At 40.3% G+C, this 19,109-nt stretch overlaps 1 protein-coding gene across 1 annotated transcript; it reads right to left on the bottom strand.

The window, feature by feature from the left end:
- Positions 1–3: 3 nt before the first annotated feature.
- On the bottom strand, positions 4–11,812 carry xrcc6 (X-ray repair complementing defective repair in Chinese hamster cells 6). The gene is made up of 13 exons (XM_062056157.1): positions 11,574–11,812; positions 11,179–11,260; positions 10,957–11,069; positions 10,745–10,886; positions 8,352–8,603; positions 8,081–8,267; positions 7,827–8,013; positions 6,095–6,263; positions 3,918–4,079; positions 3,688–3,817; positions 2,710–2,810; positions 1,017–1,133; positions 4–933 (listed from the first exon to the last, which is right to left on the bottom strand). The coding sequence occupies exons 2-13, from the start codon at positions 11,249–11,251 to the stop codon at positions 734–736; spliced, it is 1,833 nt and encodes a 610-aa protein (XP_061912141.1). The 5' UTR covers positions 11,252–11,260; positions 11,574–11,812; the 3' UTR covers positions 4–733.
- Between the last annotated feature and the right edge of the window lie 7,297 nt (positions 11,813–19,109).

The raw sequence follows: 19,109 nt of genomic DNA, 5'->3' as shown, positions 1-19,109 counted from the left end.
TAATATTTTTCAGTATTGTGCCTGACATAAGCGCTGGGTTAAACACATAAAGCAGGGGTGTCCAAAGTGCGGCCCGCAGATCATTTTCTAGCCTATTTTAAAGATCAAATGAAATATGGTCTTAATTCAGAACATCACAAAGTAGGTTTAAGGGCGCATATTATATGTAAAAAAAAAAAAAAATTTAATTGTGGTTTTGTATGAATTTTTGAAATGCACTGTTTTACAACCAAAAAAACAAAAACAAAAAAAGATGACACACGTGATTATTATTATTTTTTAAAAGTATTATTACATGCAAGTTATCAAAGCCGTAAGGAATAATAATTTATTTGGTTATGTGTGGCAAAAAAGGACCATTTAGTTGTTTATTTGCCAAAGACTGTAAATTTGTAGCTTTTTTTGTATGTATGACAGGTAGCACAAATAATCTGCTAAAGCATTATCCATTAGAATTAGGTAATAGCATGTTTAATTAACAAAAGGTGAAACAAATCAACATGGTCCCTGCATCCTCACATTTTTCTTCATGCAGCCTGAGTGGCAAAATGTTTGGACACCCCTGGTGTGAAGTGAATTATTTTTACATCTTTGCAAGCAATAGTAAAGCTTTCTTTGTCATCCAATCAACAGTGAAAGGCTATTATAGTCATTTACAAAGAACATCTACATTCTATGTTCCAAACCACCTTCATGTCCAGATTAAGGGCGTGAAGGGAGCACACTGAGGCACTCATGAGTCCAGTTGGGCAGTCAGAGCATCTATTAGCTCTTGTTTTTTAGTGCCAGTGGTGCGAATGCCAAACTGCTTACAGGCTTCTTTGAGCACAGCCACCGTCATCTTCCCCAGGGTGCCTTTCTGAATGGAGACCCTGAGCTCATCTTCCGTTACCTCCACTTTAGGTTTCTTCTGTGTTGTACCGCCAGTATCCGCTTCAAGTCATGTGAGTAAACATTAATTACGTCAATGTACTGTCCTACACCTACTTAACTATCTTTTGGGATGACTCACTCACCTGTTTTGCGTTTGGCAGCTGGTTTGCTGTCCGGGTTGTAGTCTGCAGGGTAGACGAGATCTTTAAAATCCTGGACAAGGGGACCCAGACGACGGTCAATCTGGTCCACCTTTGGCACTGAAACAGCATATAGAAATATGGATCACAATAGAAATGGATGTTCTGATATGGGTTTTAGGCTGCCGATTCCAATCATTAATGAGTGAGATAGGCCGATACTGATATTGATACCAATCACATGTATTAACTGTACATTTTTCAATGTATTTATTGTGAGTGCTATTGACTGTTTAACATTATCAACACAATATTTAAACAGTTTCCTTATTGTCTTTCATGACGTACAATTGTATGAGCAAAAAAAAGTAAATAGTTCACAATAAATAAACTAAAGTAATATCTACCATCTACTACTCATTTAAATCCTTGAGGTCCTCCTATGAATAGGGACCAGTGATTTATTTTGTTTATGTAATAACTTGAGTTGTATACATGAAAAAAAATGACAAATGATTTTGTAAAAATTAAAATATCTATCAAATCCCTCTAGTATTGATCATATACTACCCTTTGGTATTGATATCACCGATACATGGTATACATTGATCCACCCTCCCCTTAGGTGTACGCAGGACACGACCTCCACAACAACAGAACACCGTTAAAATTATTTTCTTTTTATTCCAGTGTTTCTTACCATAGGGCTGGGAGCCCTATTGTTGGGTCACGAGTGCACCCCAGAGGGCCGCCAAAAATATCTGTCTCTCAGTTGTGGTCCTTATGGCCCGCAGCGGTACTGAGTTGTAATACACTTTTTCACCAGTCGTGGCAGTGTTGAAAATATCAAACAAACAGAGGAGGTTTTGAGCTTAAGTCTTTAAAAAACTGCAAAAACAAAGACTAAATTGGTGTAGCTGTATTTTCATTTGCATTTGTTGATAATTTATTTTAGAAACATATTTATTATTTTTTTAGCACAACATCCTTTTATGTAAATACATTTTTTGTCAGTTAATTATGAGTTCTTTGTTACGCAGCATTTTTTCTAATTAGCCTGACCGAAGCGCGTTAAATAAATAATAATCTTTTTGATCAACACATGGTTTTAAATCATTTGACAAGGTTGTAAACTGTAAGCGGGTTAGATAGAATTACTAAATGTGATTAAAATTAGGACTAAGATTACTAATTCAGTGTCAATATTAGATTGGGTCCCAACCACTGTGTAGTGGAAAAGTTAGGGTTCGAGGTCAATATGGTAAAGAACTCCTGCTCCAGACTGCTATTAATCTACTTGTTAATTACCTGGTAATAACTGTTTACTTTTTGTGGTTCCATCTACACTTTTTAAAGTTTACTAAGCACTTAATTTTTGTGTTGTTTCAAGCTATCTTAGTTGCTGTCTTAGCAATTAGCATCTCCTTTTGTCTATTCCTGCTTGTTCTTACTTGGTGTGTAACATGTTTAGCCTCATCCCGCAGTCCTCCAGTGATAACTGTATTTATGGGAAATGTAATTTGTTTGCCGCAGAAGGAGGATTTTTAATTTAGCTGGAACCAGCTTTTGTGATCGGCATTGAAAGGCATTAAACGGCATTGGCCGAACGCATACTTTTCACTGAAATCTGAAAATTGCAATCGCTAGGGAAGCATCCCTAGAAATGAAATTAACAGATGATGATTTTGTGTCTTACTGATGAGGTCCTCCATGTCATCTGGAGCCATCATATCCAGAGCCAAGGCCTCCAAGTTCCTGTAGTGCTGCTGGATAACTGGATTCTCAAAAGCTTCAGCCCTTAAAGAAAAAAGCATTAGGTACACCTTCACATTGGAATGAGAACCAATAAAAGAGCTGCACCAAAATTATTAAATATGCTTGTAACACAGTATGTTTGTAGTGCATTGAAATTAATAATCGATTTTTCACTCTGATATTGCACAAATGTGACCAAAACATTATAAACAGCTCCATATTTTCATGAGAAAATGTCCGCTGTTAAAATATTATTTAAAATTTTTGGGCTGGCGTTAGACTCATTATACTTCAGTATGGTGGAGACCAGCAGTGATATGCTCAAATTGTTTCGCCGAGTTGGCCATATGCTCTGTCATGTTTTTGATTATAATTTTTTTTAATTCCATATATATCACCCACTTCTTCTCAGCACTGTCCTTCACACTCACGTTCTTCCTTCTCTTGGTTCGAAAACAAATATATGTCCATCTCTAGCCATAAGCTAATGCTAGAGGCGGCTGCTACAGGGTTCACTGTGACATTTAGTACGCCAACTAATGGCGGAGATGCTTGTAGTGCAAATGTTTGCTTGCAACCTAAAGCACAACAATTAGCCGTGAGACAGCTCTTATCTCAAAGCACTCTTAAGTTGAGGTACCACTTTACTCAAAAGTGTATTTTTTAAATTTCTTAATAATTTTAATGATTATAGCTTACAGTTAATAAAAAACCCAATGTTGGTATCTCATAGAATGGGAAAAATGGTCAAAAAAATTCATTATCATAAATTACTGGTTTGCGCTCTCATCAGCAATTGAACTGCAAAAGCTTCCTGAGCCTTGAACTGGTCTTATTCTGAATTTAACTCCTGAAATGAACTAAAACTTTTGCACTATATTTTTTTTTGTCAGATGTACCTATTTTACAGAACCACTACCTGTATTTGAAGCGCAGCTTGGAGACAATTTCCTTCATCTTGTCCACCTGCACCGGCGAAGCACACGGCAATTGTGGGGGATCCAGACTTCGCACGTCATCAGCATACGGCAGGAAGATGACATTAAAACCTGACGGCAGTAGAGGAAGGTAAAAGTAGATTGTAACAGCATTGTTTATTTTTTTTACTTTTCAATACTAATATTGCACTGCAAACTGGCAGTAGAATACCTGGTGGCGTGATCTGTACCTTCCCATCGTCTACCTCCTCTTTCTGGGCCACCAAGGCAACAAATCGCGGCGGGTAGTTTCGGCGGGAAATGCATCGGCACAAAGTAAATACATTCCTCTCGATGCACTTGGTCATTAGCGCGGAGAACAGACAGGAGCTGCCTGGTAAGGAAAGCAAGGTATTTATTACGGTATGTACTCATCATTCTATACTTCACATTAGTACAGGCTGAATGTGCCTGTTTTAGGTCTTGTTAAAAATGCACCTAATGTGGTGGTCCTTTAGTGTACTCAACGTAAAAGTAATCTTCACAAACAATACACACAGGAAGTACAAAAACAGCTTCCTGCTATGGTGACTGATACAGCATTATTCATTATTAATCTGCTGACCCACTCTTGATTTAAAGATTGCTCCAACAATATAAAAAAACAGTGGAACACAGCCTACAGATGTTTTGTTCCACTTTAAACTGACAAAAAGAGCAGCTAATTCCCAAGAGTAAGAATGTGAAAGGTAATGGTTGTTTTCAATCAAAATACTAGTCTTTTGTCATTTATACTACAAAACCCAAAACCAGTGAAGTTGGCATGTTGTGTAATTCGTATATAAAAACAGAATACAATGATTTGCAAATTCTTTTCAACTTATATTCAATTGAATAGACTGCAAAGACAAGATATTTAATATTTGAACTGAGAAACTTAATTTTTTTTGCAAATAATCATTACTTTGGAATTTAATGGCAGAAACACATTGCAAACAAGTTGGCACAGGGGCATTTTTACCACTGTTACATGGCCTTTCCTTTTAACAGCACTCAGTAAACATTTGGGAACTGAGGAGACCAATTTTTTAAGCTTTTCAGGTGGAATTCTTTCCTATTCTTGCTTTATGTACAGCTTAAGTTGTTCAACAGTCCGGGATCTCCGTTGTGGTATTTTAGGCTTCATAATGCGCCACACATTTTCAATGGGAGACAGGTCTGGACTACAGGCAGGCCAGTCTAGGACCTGCACTGTTTTACTACGAAGCCACGCTGTTGTAACACGTAGCTTGGCATGGTCTTGCTGAAATAAGCAGGGGCATCTATGATAACGTTGCTTGGATGGCAACATATGTTGCTCCAAAACCTGTATGCACCTTTCAGCATTAATGGCGCCTTCACAGATGTGTAAGTTACCCATGCCTTGGGCACTAATACACCCCCATACCATCACAGATGCTGACTTTTGAACTTTGTGCCTATAACAATCCGGATGGTTCTTTTCCTCTTTGGTCCAGAGGACACAACGTTTACGGTTTCCAAAAACAATTTGAAATGTGGACTTGTCAGACCACAGAACACTTTTCTACTCTACATCAGTCCATCTTAGATGAGCCCGGGCCCAGCAAAGCCGGTAGTGTTTCTGGGTGTTGTTGATAAATGACATTCGCTTAGCACAGTAGAGTTTTAACTTGCACTTTAACTGAAACTTTTGATGATATTACGGACCGTAGATGGTGAAAACCTAATCCTAAATCCTAATGAAATGTCCTTAAACTGTTCAACAATTTGCTCATGCATTTGTTCACTAAGTGGTGACCCTCGCCCCATCCTTGTTTGTGAATGACTGAGCATTTCATGGAAGCTGCTTTTATACCCAATCATGGCACCCACCTGTTCCCAATTAGCCTGTTCACCTGTGGGATGTTCCAAATAAGTGTTTGATGAGCATTCCTCAACTTTCTCAGTAATTTTTGCCACTTGTGCCAGCTTTTTTTAAACATGTTGCAGGCATCAAATTCCAAATGAGCTAATACTTGCAAAAAATAACAACGTTTTCCAGTTCAAACGTTAAGTATCTTGTCTTTGCGGTGTATTCAATTGAATATAGGTACAAAAGGATTTTAAAATCTGTGTATTTTTTTAATTTATTTACGATTTACACAACGTGCCAACTTCACTGGTTTTGGGGTTTGCATATATTGTAAACACTGGTTATCGTATCCCGACCAAAATGTGCATTATCACCCACCTCTAATAGACAACCATTCCAATTAATGACAACTAAGAGTCTAAATAACCTAACATCCATGTGTTTGGGATGTCGGCATAATGAATATGTATATTTCTGCCTCCAGACAATTTTAAATTTTCTATCAAAACAATGAGGCAAAGTGACACTGATTCTACCTTTCACTTCACCCTCTTCAGGATAGAGAAAGACAGAGGGGCGAATATGGTGGTGCAACTTGAGACTTTCCATCGGTTTGAATCCAATTAGAAACAAACCAGGGTCATCAAACTTCTTGATGGAGTCCACCTCATCCTTCTCCATCACTATCTGCTTTTTGCCATACACCTTCAACAAAAAGAAGAAAAAAATTCATCTAATACACTTATACAATGGAACCCGTTTATGTTGGCGTCCCTCGGAGTGGCTGACTGAGGTCAACTTAACCAAAATTGAAATTAGCTATTGCTTGCACATTTCCTTATGACTGTGGCCATTTGTTTTAGTGCTGTGTAACTAGACAGTGGTCATGTTGCTGTTGTTGTTTCACAGTTCAAGCTACTTAGCGACTATGATGACAATTTGTCATAGAAATCACCCCTTTGGCTCTCAAATTCTATGTCAAAAATAGCAGTGGACCATCTATGTTGACTTGAACGAAAACTTTTTAGTAGGAATGTGCCGATCGGTATCAGCCAATTTTCATTAAAAAGTATGTGATCAGCCATTGCCGATTAATGCCTTTTATTGCCGATCACAAATGATCTCTGGCTGAAAAGTGGCGTGCAGCTAATTATGTGTATCCATACATAGTGTGGAGACGCTCCCCTCAATATTAATAACCACCTGATTAAGGCAAATGAACTGCATTTCTCAGTATCTTAAATATCATTATCAAGTATTAGTATCACAAGGCCTAACATGTTACACACCAAGATAAATTCAGGAGCAGACATGCCAATAGCTAGGCCAACCTAGCTTTAAGCAACACCAATAAATAAGTGCTTTATTATCTATTATTATTATAAAATATAAATATTATTATGGCCCTGCGATGAGGTGGTGACTTGTCCAGGGTAATAATAATAATAATAATGAATTGCATTTGTTACGCACTTTACATTTGTTAAAATCTCAAAGTGCTACAAAGTATTAAAAATAAAAATAGAAAGTAAGAATATATAATAAAAAAATTAAAATAGAAATGAATCATGACACACACTAGATAAAACAGAAACAAAGATAAAGTAGAAATAAGAGCCTGAAAGCACTGGATAAAAAAACAGATAAGCAAGCAGTGCATTTAAAAACAAGAAGGCAGAGAAATTAGATAAAAGCTGTGCTAAAAAGGTGGGTTTTTAGTCCCTTCTTAAAATGGTCGACCGACTGTGGTGCTCTAAGATGGTCGGGGAGAGCGTTCCAAAGTCCGGGAGCGGTCGAGCAGAAAGCCCGGCGGCCCATTGATCGTAGCTTTGTCCTGATGGGTTTGAGGAGGTTAGTGTTTGAGGAGCGGAGGCTGCGGGTAGGGGGTTGAGGGGAAACTAGGTCCTTGAGGTAGGAGGGGGCGTTGCCGTAGATGCATTGGTGAGTGAGCAGGTTGATCTTAAATTGGGTCCGGGATGCAATAGGGAGCCAGTGGAGTGATTTGAGGATAGGTGTGATATGATCACGCTTGCGCACTCTCGGTGTACCCTGCCTTCCGCCCGAGTGCAGCTGGAACAGGCTCCACATGTTCTTGTCTTATGTAGGGATTGTGAATGATAGGAACATTTCCTAAAAAAGTGCAATTCCCCTTTAAAATATCAGTATCAGCCGATGTCACTCATGGATGATCAGTATCGGAATCGGCAGCAGAAAACCTTGATCGTTTATTGTAAAAGTGTTTCAATAAAAATAAATAAAAGCTCTTACCTGTGCTTTCTTTATCTCACTGGGCAGGAGCAGGCTTCCTGTTTGAGTATGGAAGGTGCGCGTTTTGCTGCGGACCGGCTCATTGCTTTCCCTGTACAGCCTAACGGGGGCCGATTTCCGAACTGTCACAGCAGTGGTGTACATTCCCACTGCTACATTTATGCCCTCGCCCAAACACAGATTGAGTCTGAAGATGAGAGGGGAAGCAGTCTTTTTAGGACACGCAAAGCATGACGTTGAAAAAGAAAACATACCTTGCCATTGTCCTCTTCTTCCGCTCCTTGGCTCGCACTCTCTTTTGGAGGTCTTCAAGTTTTGTACATGGCTCCATCTGGAGCCCTAATTCACTCTCATCCTCTGGTGGACTTATAACGTCACAATAGAAGTTTGAGACGTCGAAGCCACCTGGTTTCATCAAGTGCATTAGATCTACGAAGACGCCTAAAAGAAAACATTTGCTCAATGTAGTTCATCTCATTGACTTGTTTGAATGGGTATCAAATTAAGTGTGGCCTATTTGCCCACCAGTCTCTTTGAGATCACTGGCTTGGGTGCGAGCCTGTCGATCTTTGGCACTGTCGCCTCCGTGTGGTTGATCCCTACATGTAAAGATTAGGAGGCGTTTGTGTCCAAGGCGTAGCTTGCAGTCTCGGTACAGGTTGGCACAGCACCACAGGGCGTCAGATAATGATGTCTCGCCACTGCCCATGGTCTCTGCTGCTATCCGGGCGCCATTTTCCCCCCGGAGTGCATCCACTTCCTGCACCCGCTTTGCACCTGTGCAAATGGCCATGGATGTGCAGTCCAATAGACTGGATTAAAGGAAAGTTCTTCATGGTTTTGCTGTACTACGTACATTAAAATATGCATCCGTTGCTACCTTTTCAAGTTTTATTTTGTACAACTAGGCCTGGGCTGATAAATCAATTAATCAAACTTTAAATAAAAATGAACATGATAACTTTGTCGGCATCAATAAATTGCCATGTCTGATTGTCCGTGTGTTTGTTTTCTTCGTCTGTCGTTTCCAATCAGAGTGCAAGAGAGTTCACTCACTCTGTGCATAGCTCTCAGCACCTGAGCATGTTTGGAGTGAATCATCTTGTCACCCATCCACAATCTTTGAAATTGTCTCGGTGGGCGGAGGTAGTAGCGCAAACCTAGTCATTCAAGGAGCCTCGCTAGCCGCCAGTAAGAAGTATTGCAAAGTACCACATATTAGGAGGAAAAAAGACGATTGCAAAACTAAATGTCCCTATGTGGAAATTGGGGTTGCGTGATAAAGACAATGTACGATATAACCGAAACAAATTTGGGCGGCGATAGAGATTTCAATACCGTCGTTATATCGTAATAATACACGAGTCCCTCAAATTTGACAGCAACATGTGAACGAACACCGCGCCCTCAATGCAACGTAACATCCTCGCCTGTGGCTAATGTACCTCCACGGTGCAGCAAAGCAACTACTAAGTCAGCAATCCTCACCTCCATGGCAGTAAATTAAGTAATTTTCTTACAAGTGTCATCCCCAGAGAACAAGGATTAGGTAAACATGCTACACTACACACCGTAAGAGAATATGCTAACTGCAAACTAGAGCTTGTGAATGTAAACAAAAGGTGGACTATAGATACAAATATTGACAGTAACAAGACCAAGTATGGTATCACTATATGATCAATACTACAAGACTGATCTGTTGTCGTTTTTTATTACAGTTTACAAACTCAGGAAATAATACCCTGGACAGAGGAAGGCTTTAAGGGAAAAAACAAAATTATTTAAATCAAAGCCAATAGTAGGACATTTTTAAAACAATGAATGAATATTGGCACACCACCATCCTGTGTTTTTGTCTGATTATAATTGTAATAAAAAAAGATAGAACCATGTTATACCAACAAAAAACAGGTAATCAGCAAATAAATTAATACAATTGACAAAATAATACAACTGGAAATTATGTAATATGTTACATATGTTGCATAGGCCAGCAGCCAAATTAGGAGCCTTTTTAACCTGTTTTGAAATCATTTTGATATATATCAGGTATCGCAGGAAGCTGCGGTATATATCACGTTATAGATTCTAGGCCATCTCGCTCATCCATCGTGGGAATATTTTGGCTTCAAAACTAATGAGAAAGATGGGTCAATCAATCGAATATTGTTGGAAAGTAATAGCAACTAAAAAACAACAAAAGAAACGACCTGACACAGTTTTTCCAACTGGGGAAAAATGCACTTCAAGATAATCAATATGTTTTGAAGGGCAATTTTTGCTAAAAGAGACTCAATAATAAAAAAATATTGTGTTTGAAAGGGTTACTTGCGTTTGATTGAAACTTTTATTATTAAATTGCACAGTACAGTACATATTTCATACAACTGACCACTAAATGGTAACACCCGAATAAGTCTTTCAACTTGTTTAAGTCGGGGTCCACGTTAATCAATTCATGGTTGTTTTGGTTGTTGTACATTATGATTACATTGGTGCTTATTTGGTCTCTAAACAATGCTGACAATAATATTATTTATCTGCAATAATTTGTGGGACCATATATCATCCAGAACATTTTATTATCGGCCCTGGCCTACGTACAACTTCCATTTGGCATCTGTAAATTGGATGTTAAGGCAAATGTGCAGCAACATCCAAACACACACAAACACTGTAAAACAAATGACGCAAGATCAAAAATAAAAATAATGCAAATGACAAAAACATGCACAAACCTAGAAAACAACAGCATGAGAAAAATGCTGCAAATTCACATAACGAAAAAGGAAGTCTGCCTTACGTCAACATTGGCGACTTAAATCTGTTGCTCTATAATATTGTAAGATATTACTGCCATTATGGCGCGCTTGCCCACACCTCAAAAACACTTGTGGTAAATGCTATCGTCTTACCTGGTTCACTGAGGCTGTGGTAGACATAGACATGCTTGAAAGAGTTAGTCGGGTCTTTGCTTTGCTTAGTGCTGTAGAACACCAACGCCATAAGGTCCCGGGGACTGCTGATGATCTTTCTGGTGTACACACTGCGCACGACCTACCCAATACCAAGAGTTGTCAGGCCGAGGCACACGTTAACTAACACACTACAAAATATCAACACTTACTTGCATCGTCATGTCAAAATTAGATGGCTCCCCATCTTCCCCTTTGATAAACATCTCTTTTGAGGCGTCCACCAAGAAAACTAAGCCGTCTCGCCCCAAAACCTTGTAATCTCCTGATAAAGACACACAGCCATGAAGGTTTCAGCCAAAACAAATAAAGCACGGAGTCAAATTTAATCTCCAACTGGAAATGATACTTTTAAAACACTATTCGACTCTCACCTTCTGGTTGCTCTCCTTCCTCCTGTGCTCCATCTTCATCCTCATTCCGGAAGAATGCGTTCCACGCTGCCATTGTTGATGTCTGTCACATGTTACAGAACGGCCCCAAAAAAATGAAAAAATACGCTTCTGACTGCAGTTTGTCTAAGTGTAGTAGTAGTAGTAGTAGTAGTAGCGACTTGAGAACTACTGGAGTGATGTACATGTGCTTATATGCTGTATTCATCCATTGCAAAGTATGCTAGCTTAGCTTGTCATTAGCTGATGTGAGCTTTACTCTGTCGTATAAAACTTGAAGGCAGATTCAATTTGGCTAATAGCGGACAAAAAACATTTAAATATGTCCAGAATACTCAGGTTATATTTGAACTCGGTATGTAAACACAGTACATTACCAGCTTCCAAGTAGCTGTAATCAGGAGTAGCAACAAATTCAACGTTGGTGTCCTGGGCTGGTCTGCACGTCTCAGTCAATTGGCCAGTTTTATGACAACCAAAAAAAAGTAGCCAATCAAATTTTAGTGGGTGGGGAAATTCCAAGAAGTTTGTTGTTTCAATCTGCGCACTTTACTGACTTTGCATTTTGAGTGCATTCATTAGCAGCGCTCACCTTCATCCGCAAAAAAAAACGTTTTGAATTTGGAGGAAAGGCACTTCCGGCCTGTGTCACGTGATCTCATTTGTACCCTGACGTCATGACCGGAGACTAACGCCGTGCGGTCCAAGTGTAGTGTTTTGCTGTGTGTGTGTGGCGTCATCTGGTGTTGGTTGCAAATAACAAGAATCAGCGGAAAGTATAGATTGTGTAGGCGCAGACTATAGCAGGATGTAGAATTTTGGTAGCCCGCTTTTCAACATTAATGAGTGAGCATCAATACCATCTGCTTAATCTTATGGTTTAAAATGTACGAAACGGATTCATATCACGTACATGATTCATGTTATATTACCATGTTTATGTCTGTGTGATACATTTATGATGGAATTAATGTTTTTTAATATTTTTTAATTACTTATTGTTTGCTTTTATGCTTTTTCTGCGTTTTACAAAAAAGCAATTTTCATGAATCAAATCACACAACAACCTGGCCATTACTTGGAGGATGCAAAGATGGATGATGCGGGGAGAACATAAAAAGAAAAGGGTCCCAAACCTGTTTTTGCACCAGGGACCGCTTTAATGTATTCATTATTTTCATTGACCGGCTTTCCATGTCTGGCAGTTAAATACAGCAAATATAAGTGCATGAAAAATACAACTCAGCATAACGCTGAATTAGTGTGGAGCCCTGGCGTTTTTCCCTTTTGCAATTAAGCTCTCCAAAAACTTTTGTTTTTTCCAAATTTTTGTTGGCTTATGGGCTTATTTTGGCTAACGTATCTGATGCGTTATATGTCATACGTCATTGTTGAGGACAAGTGCATGTATATACTGTATATTAAAACTAGATGTACTTGCCATTAATTCCAATTGATTTATATGGCTGTCTATTTCTATTCTAAAAGTGCACATTTTCTGTGCAATATTTCATACAAATACACTTATGTATACTATGTATGCAGCACTTTACCTTACTAGGCCAACAGAGATGTGTATTTTATTCCTTCAGCACACTTATTATTTGCAACAATTTTGCACACTTGCACTTTAGCACTTCCCCATTTGCCTTATGCACTTTAACTACTATGGTGACTTTATTCCTGGTCTGCGGTCATGCAGAAACCTTTTATTTTATACTTAAAGCCTGTCTTCTGATGAATCTTTAAAGTCTACAAATTCTCTACAAATTACTTTTTAGTATCATTTGTAGGGTCTGAGTCTAACGGTTTGTTCTTTAGTGGGATGCAACAAGTTAAACCTTAACACCAGAAATTGAGTGGAAGAAAATATAAACTATACATACCTAAATGTGCAATGTTTGTTGTGCAACTGTACTACACTATGTTTACTGCATAAAATTGTAAACTTGACCCAAACTTGAATATTGCTTTGATTTGATTGATTTGAGCATCGAAATGTTGTAAATGGTTGTGGGGTTTGAAAGGTGAATCAATATTTATTCAGACATCAAGGTTTCTTTTACAAGACAAGAGTATTAAAAACTTATGTACAGTGTATTCGGCCTCATGTAATATCAAAAATAGCCACAAAGTGTCAGTGTAAGATCCCAATTACTTACACAATTAAATACAATTGTGTCAGTAATACATACAATCATATTTTCCAATGATTGGGGGGGTGAGTAAAAAAATATTCAGTCTCAGCCTGGGCGGGAGTCCAGACTGAGGCCAAAGAAAAAAATCTCATAGCCATAGCACACATAAACATGTTACATAGAATCAACAAAAACATAAAATAAAACAAAAAATAAAATGTATTCATTATGATTGAGATACATTAATATATATTAAACTAATTATCTTTTTAACCTTCAACACAAAGCTAAGATGTGGATGTTTGGTTCGGAAGGATTAGCAAATATTAACCCATATTGGATTGGATTTAGCATTTTTAATGCATGATCAAGCACGCTAACAATTACAAATAATCAAAAACTTCCCAAAGTTGCCAAGCCCGTCAATTGGTAATTTAGTCTAAATTAAACTGCTAAAATCAAATACATTTTTACATGATCTTGTCCAGGGTGTACCCCGCCTTCCGCCCGATTGCAGCTGAGATAGGCTCCAGCGCCCCCCGCGACCCTGAAGGGAATAAGCGGTAGAAAATGGATGGATGATCGTAATTTATTGAGATGCACCTACAAAAATGAACCATTAATTATTAGCCAATTTCCTACTAGAGATGAAAATGCGCTGTAAAAATTTATTAGATTTCATAACATTGAACAGTATTTTTTACAGTAAAATACCGGGATGAAAATGTACGGTAACAAAAAATAACTGTCAAAATTATGATACCCTCATATTTCACAGCAATTAACTATTATTTCACAGTAAAAGAATCGAAGGCCTCTGTAATATCACAACATATTACTGTAAATTCAAACTGATTTGTCTCTTAAAGGGCAACTGCACTTTTTTGGGAGAATTTTGCCTATTGTTCACAATCCATATGAGATACAACAAGCCAAAATGTTTTTTTAATTCTAATTTGTAATAATCGGCTCGTTCTTGGTGGCTAGCAATGCAGCTAATGAGAGCAATCAATTCTACCTCTAAATCACTTTAAACATGCACCTAAAAACTGCCAACAATACTTCATTTACGTTCTGTAACCCTTTTAAAAACCAAGCTGTAGCAACATTGTTATTGTAAGAGCAAACACTGAGGAACTGTTTTGCTAGCATCGTAAGTTACGATGGATTAATGACCGGGCCTACCGGGCCCAGGCCCAGGGGGCCAGAGGCCCCAAGGGGCCAGGCCAACTTGGCCCCGCGGCCGCGACCCAAGCAAAACTACTTTTGCAAAAATAATAATCTTAAGCCCCAAGGGGCCAGGCCAACTTGGCCCCGCGGCCATGATCCATAGAGGGTAAGAGGCCCCAAGGGGCCAGGTCAACTTGGCCCCGCGGCCGCGACCCACAGAGGGCCAGAGGCCCCAAGGGGCCAGGCCAACATGGCCCCGCGGCCATGATCCATAGACGGTCAGAGGCCCCAAGGGGCCAGGCCAACTTGGCCCCGCGGCCACGATCCATAGAGGGTCAGAGGCCCCAGGGGGCCAGGTCAACTTGGCCCCGCGGCCACGATCCATAGACGGTCAGAGGCCCCAAGGGGCCAGGCCAACTTGGCCCCGCGGCCACGACCCACAGAAGGCCAGAGGCCCCAAAGGGCCAGGCCAACTTGGCCCCGCGGCCGCGAGCCACAGAAGGCCAGAGGCCCCAAGGGGCCAGGTCAACTTGGCCCCGCGGCCACGATCCATAGAGGGTAAGAGGCCCCAAGGGGCCAGGTCAACTTGGCCCCGCGGCCGCGACCCACAGAGGGCCTGAGGTCCTAAGGGGTCAGGCCAACTTGGCCCCGCGGCCATGATCCATAGAGGGCCAGAGGCCCCGAGGGGTCAGGCCAACTTGGCCCCGATCCATAGAGGGTCAGAGGCCCCAAGGGGCCAGGCCAACTTGGCCCCGCGGCCACGACCCACAGAGGCCCCAAGGGGCCAGGCAAAATTGGCCCCGCGGCCATGATCCACAGAGGGCCAGAGGCTCTCAATCATTATTATCAAAGCTAATTCTCAAATTGGATGGATCACACAACCTCACTCACATATTCTTTATCAATTATTAAAGGTTGTTTCTGAATTTTGATCACAGAACTTAATGCAAATATTCTTGATTGATTGACAAAGCTCATTCTCAAATTTTGATTACACAACCTTACTCTGACAAATTATCATTATCAAAAAGCTCTATCTCGAATTTGGATCACAGAATCTCACTCAAGTATTCTTAGCTGTGCCCCTCCCCCATCAAGTCTTTCATAAACCGGTCTGTTCTTTTAGAATCTCCTCATTTGGTATTTTGAACTCGTGAGAGACTGCTCAAAATTTGGTTTCCTTTCCCTCAGTTCAGACTCAGAGATAATTTGAAATCATTCAACAAGAAGTTTAACGCGCGCACACACACACACACACACACTTGAGTTGAGCATTACTTGGAAATTCTTATATTTTCCATTTTGCTGTTATTATCAGCATCTTCCCATTTTGTCCTTTTCTTTCGAGAAAGTTTACAGTCTGACATTTGTCACTGCTGTCAGTTAATAACTTTTTGGTCTTTGACCCATTTTGTCATTTTCTCGATTCGATCGTCACTGACCACTCTCTCCTGTCTGGCAGACATCGTTGCTGCCATCATAGCTAGCAAGCTGCCTGCAGCGGGTCATCCCTATGTTCCCCGTCCCTATGTTACCCGGGTCCTATGTTCCCCTCTACCGGGGAACTAAGGACCCTTTTTAAAAAAAAGGGTTCTATGTTCCCCGCTGCGGGGAACGTACAACACTTTTTCCAGAAAAGGGTTCTATGTTCCCCGCTGCTTCCAATGCGCGACTAAGTAAGACGCACGCAGACACGCATGACAGAGACGCGTTTAAGTTGTCGAAGGAAGGAAGTTCGCGTTTGAGTTGCTCTATCTGCTGCCGCACGCCCTGTGACAGGTTAGGTTTAGGGATGGTTTTGGTCAGGGCACAATTTCGCCAAAAAAGTGCTCCACAACGCCCTGTGACAGGTTAGGTTTAGGGATAGTTTTGGTCAGGGCACAATTTCGCCAAAAAAAAGTGCTCCACAACGCCCTGTGACAGGTTAGGTTTAGGGATGGTTTTGGTCAGGGCACAATTTCGCAATTTCGCCAGATACAATGCAGGGAACATAGGACCCTTTTTTAGAAAAAGGGTCCTAAGTTCCCCGGTCGCATACAAAGACCCAGGAACAACCGGGGAACATAGGACCCGGGGAACATAGGACCCGGGGAACATAGGCACGCTCCCGCCTGCAGATAGCAACATTTTGGTGTCCTTTGGGAAAATATTTAGAAAGAAGACAAAAGTACACACAGTTGTACAACTATTATCTTTATGATCTTTTTTTTGTTAGTTTCTCTGTTACTGTGTGTGGCCAATTAAGCGACTTTTGGCCATACCTGGCTGGTGACATTTAGCGACTTTCTGGTTGATGTTAAGATTAATAATAGCAACAGTTCTCTTCATCTTAATGCAATTTATTGTGTCTGTCTCTCCACATTTTGCCATTAGGTACTTTGAGCTCTTGTTGGTCAGTCACTCTAAGGTACATTGTTGCTGCCATCATAGCTAGCAAGCTGCCTGCAGATAGCGACATTTTGGTGTCCTTTGAGAAATATTAAGAAAGAAGACAAAAGTAAAAGACATTGTACGATTACTATCTTTTTAAAATTATTTGTTTCACTGTGTGATTGACCGACTTTGCCGCTAGATTTCGCGTCTTTTGGCCATACCTGGCTAGCGACTAAAAACATCATTTAGCGACTTTTTGGTTGTGAAGATAAGTGGTAAAAGCAGATCTTCCTGTTGGTCTTCCCACATTTTGCCATTTGGTACTTTGCACTCTTCTTGGTCACTCCAAGGCATTTGTCCCTGCCTTCAGCTAGTCACTTGGCTCTTTTGGAATATATTTCACTGTAATTGGCTCTCTCTCTCTCTTTCTCCTCAGTACAAATCAGCCTGTTCCCTTGCCATTCATCACTGACCACTCTGCTCTCCTGTCTGTCAGACATTATTGCTGCTTGCAGATAGCTTGGGGTCCTTAGAGAAAATATCAGAAGAGAAAAGTACACAATTATCTTAATTATCTTTTTTATTCAGTCAGTCCTTCAGTGAGTCCCAGTGTGTTGGCGATTAAGCAACGTTGGCATTCAATTAGCGACTTTTGGCCATACATGGCTGGCGACTCAAAAAACTAGAAAAAAAGTACAAAAAGTTGTACAATTAATATCTTTATTATCCTTAATTCCCCTGAATCCTAGAGTGTGTTGCAATTAAGCAACTTTGCTGCTAGGTTTAGCGACTCTTGTTTTGGGCATACCTGGCTAGCGACTACAAACATTATTCAGCAACTTTTTGGCTGTTAAGATTAACGTTAATAAATTAAATCCTAATACAATTTATTGTGTTGGTCTCGCCATCTTGCTATTAGATACTTTGAATTCTTGTTGGTCTCTGCTAAGGTATCTGGCTGTTGTCTTTGCCTTCAGTTAGTCACTTGGCTCTGGAATATATTTAACTGTACTTGGCTCTCTCTTTCTCCTCAGTACAAATCAGTCTGTTCCCTTGCCATTTAGACATTTTCTTGATTCGATCATCACTGACCACTCTGCTCTCCTGCTGTCTATCACAGTGTTTTTCAACCTTTTTTGAGGCAAGGCACATTTTTGTCATAAAAAAAATCCGGAGGCACACCACCAGCAGAAAACTTTAAAAAATTAACTCCACCAAGTCGTCGTGTCTTATTTTGAGTGTGTTGGTGTCTTCCTGTGTGTAGTGCTTTAGTTCTTGTCTTGCTTATTTTGGTGGCCCTTCCTGTTTTGCCGGTGTTTTCCTGTAGTGGCTTCATGTCTTCCTTTGAGCGCTATTCCGCGCACCTGCTTTGTGTTAGCAAGCAAGGCTATTTACGTTGTTGCTATCCTTCTTTGTGTGGCCATTGTTGATTTTCATGTCACGTACGGATGTACTTTGTGGACACCGTAAGTTTTTGCTGTCGTCCAGCATTCTGTCTCTGTTTACTTTGTAGGCAGTTCAGTTTGACTTTTGTTTTGCATAGCCTTTTCCTTTCGTTCATTTTGGGTTTAAGCATTACATACCCTTTTTACCTGCACCCTGCCTCCCACTGTGGTCTGCATATCGGGATCACAACAAACCATCCTCGTCTCACCCGACACATTCCGACTTTTACAAAGCAATGCTGCCACCTACTGACATGGAGTATTACGTGGTTACCCTGCCGAGTTTTACACAGCACAGACACTAAGCAACGGCACATTATTGGCAGATTCTAATTATTGATTTGCCAAAAATATTTTTGGGATAAATTAGGTGAAGTCGCATAATTTCCCACGGCACACCAGACAATATCTCACGGCACACTAGTGTGCCGCGGCACAGTGGTTGAAAAACACTGGTCTATCAGACGAATCAGTTGATTCTCTGCTCTCAATTGTCTATGCTAGTAAGCTGTTATTCTCTGCTTTGGAGTGTTGATGCTGGGTTGCTAGTTTTCTAAATCACCTCACACACTTGAAGGAAGCAGCACCGATCATAAACACACAAACAAACTCACACACACACACACACACACACACACACACACACACACACACACACACACACACACACACATAGTTGGTTTATCTGTTGTGATAGGCAAAGAGCCAATGTGCAAAGAAAGAAGGGAAATATGGATCATAAACGTTTAAGTGGAGGAGCTAGAAAAAAAATTCAGCAAGAAAAGAA

This window comes from Entelurus aequoreus, linkage group LG08 (genome assembly GCF_033978785.1).
Source record: "Entelurus aequoreus isolate RoL-2023_Sb linkage group LG08, RoL_Eaeq_v1.1, whole genome shotgun sequence".
Lineage (NCBI taxonomy): Eukaryota > Metazoa > Chordata > Actinopteri > Syngnathiformes > Syngnathidae > Entelurus > Entelurus aequoreus.
This window is presented reverse-complemented; position numbering and strand designations above follow the sequence as displayed.

What these genes read in the sequence shown, in the direction of transcription:
- xrcc6 (XM_062056157.1), bottom strand. Translation starts at nt 11,251, where the DNA reads ATGGCAGCGTGGAACGCATTCTTCCGGAATGAGGATGAAGATGGAGCA. An exon ending in ATTTTGACATGACGATGCAA is followed by an intron (nt 10,887 to 10,956) that starts GTAAGTGTTGAT and finishes GGTATTGGGTAG; the next exon opens with GTCGTGCGCAGTGTGTACAC. An exon ending in GTGAGATAAAGAAAGCACAG is followed by an intron (nt 6,264 to 7,826) that starts GTAAGAGCTTTT and finishes TTTTTGTTGAAG; the next exon opens with GTGTATGGCAAAAAGCAGAT.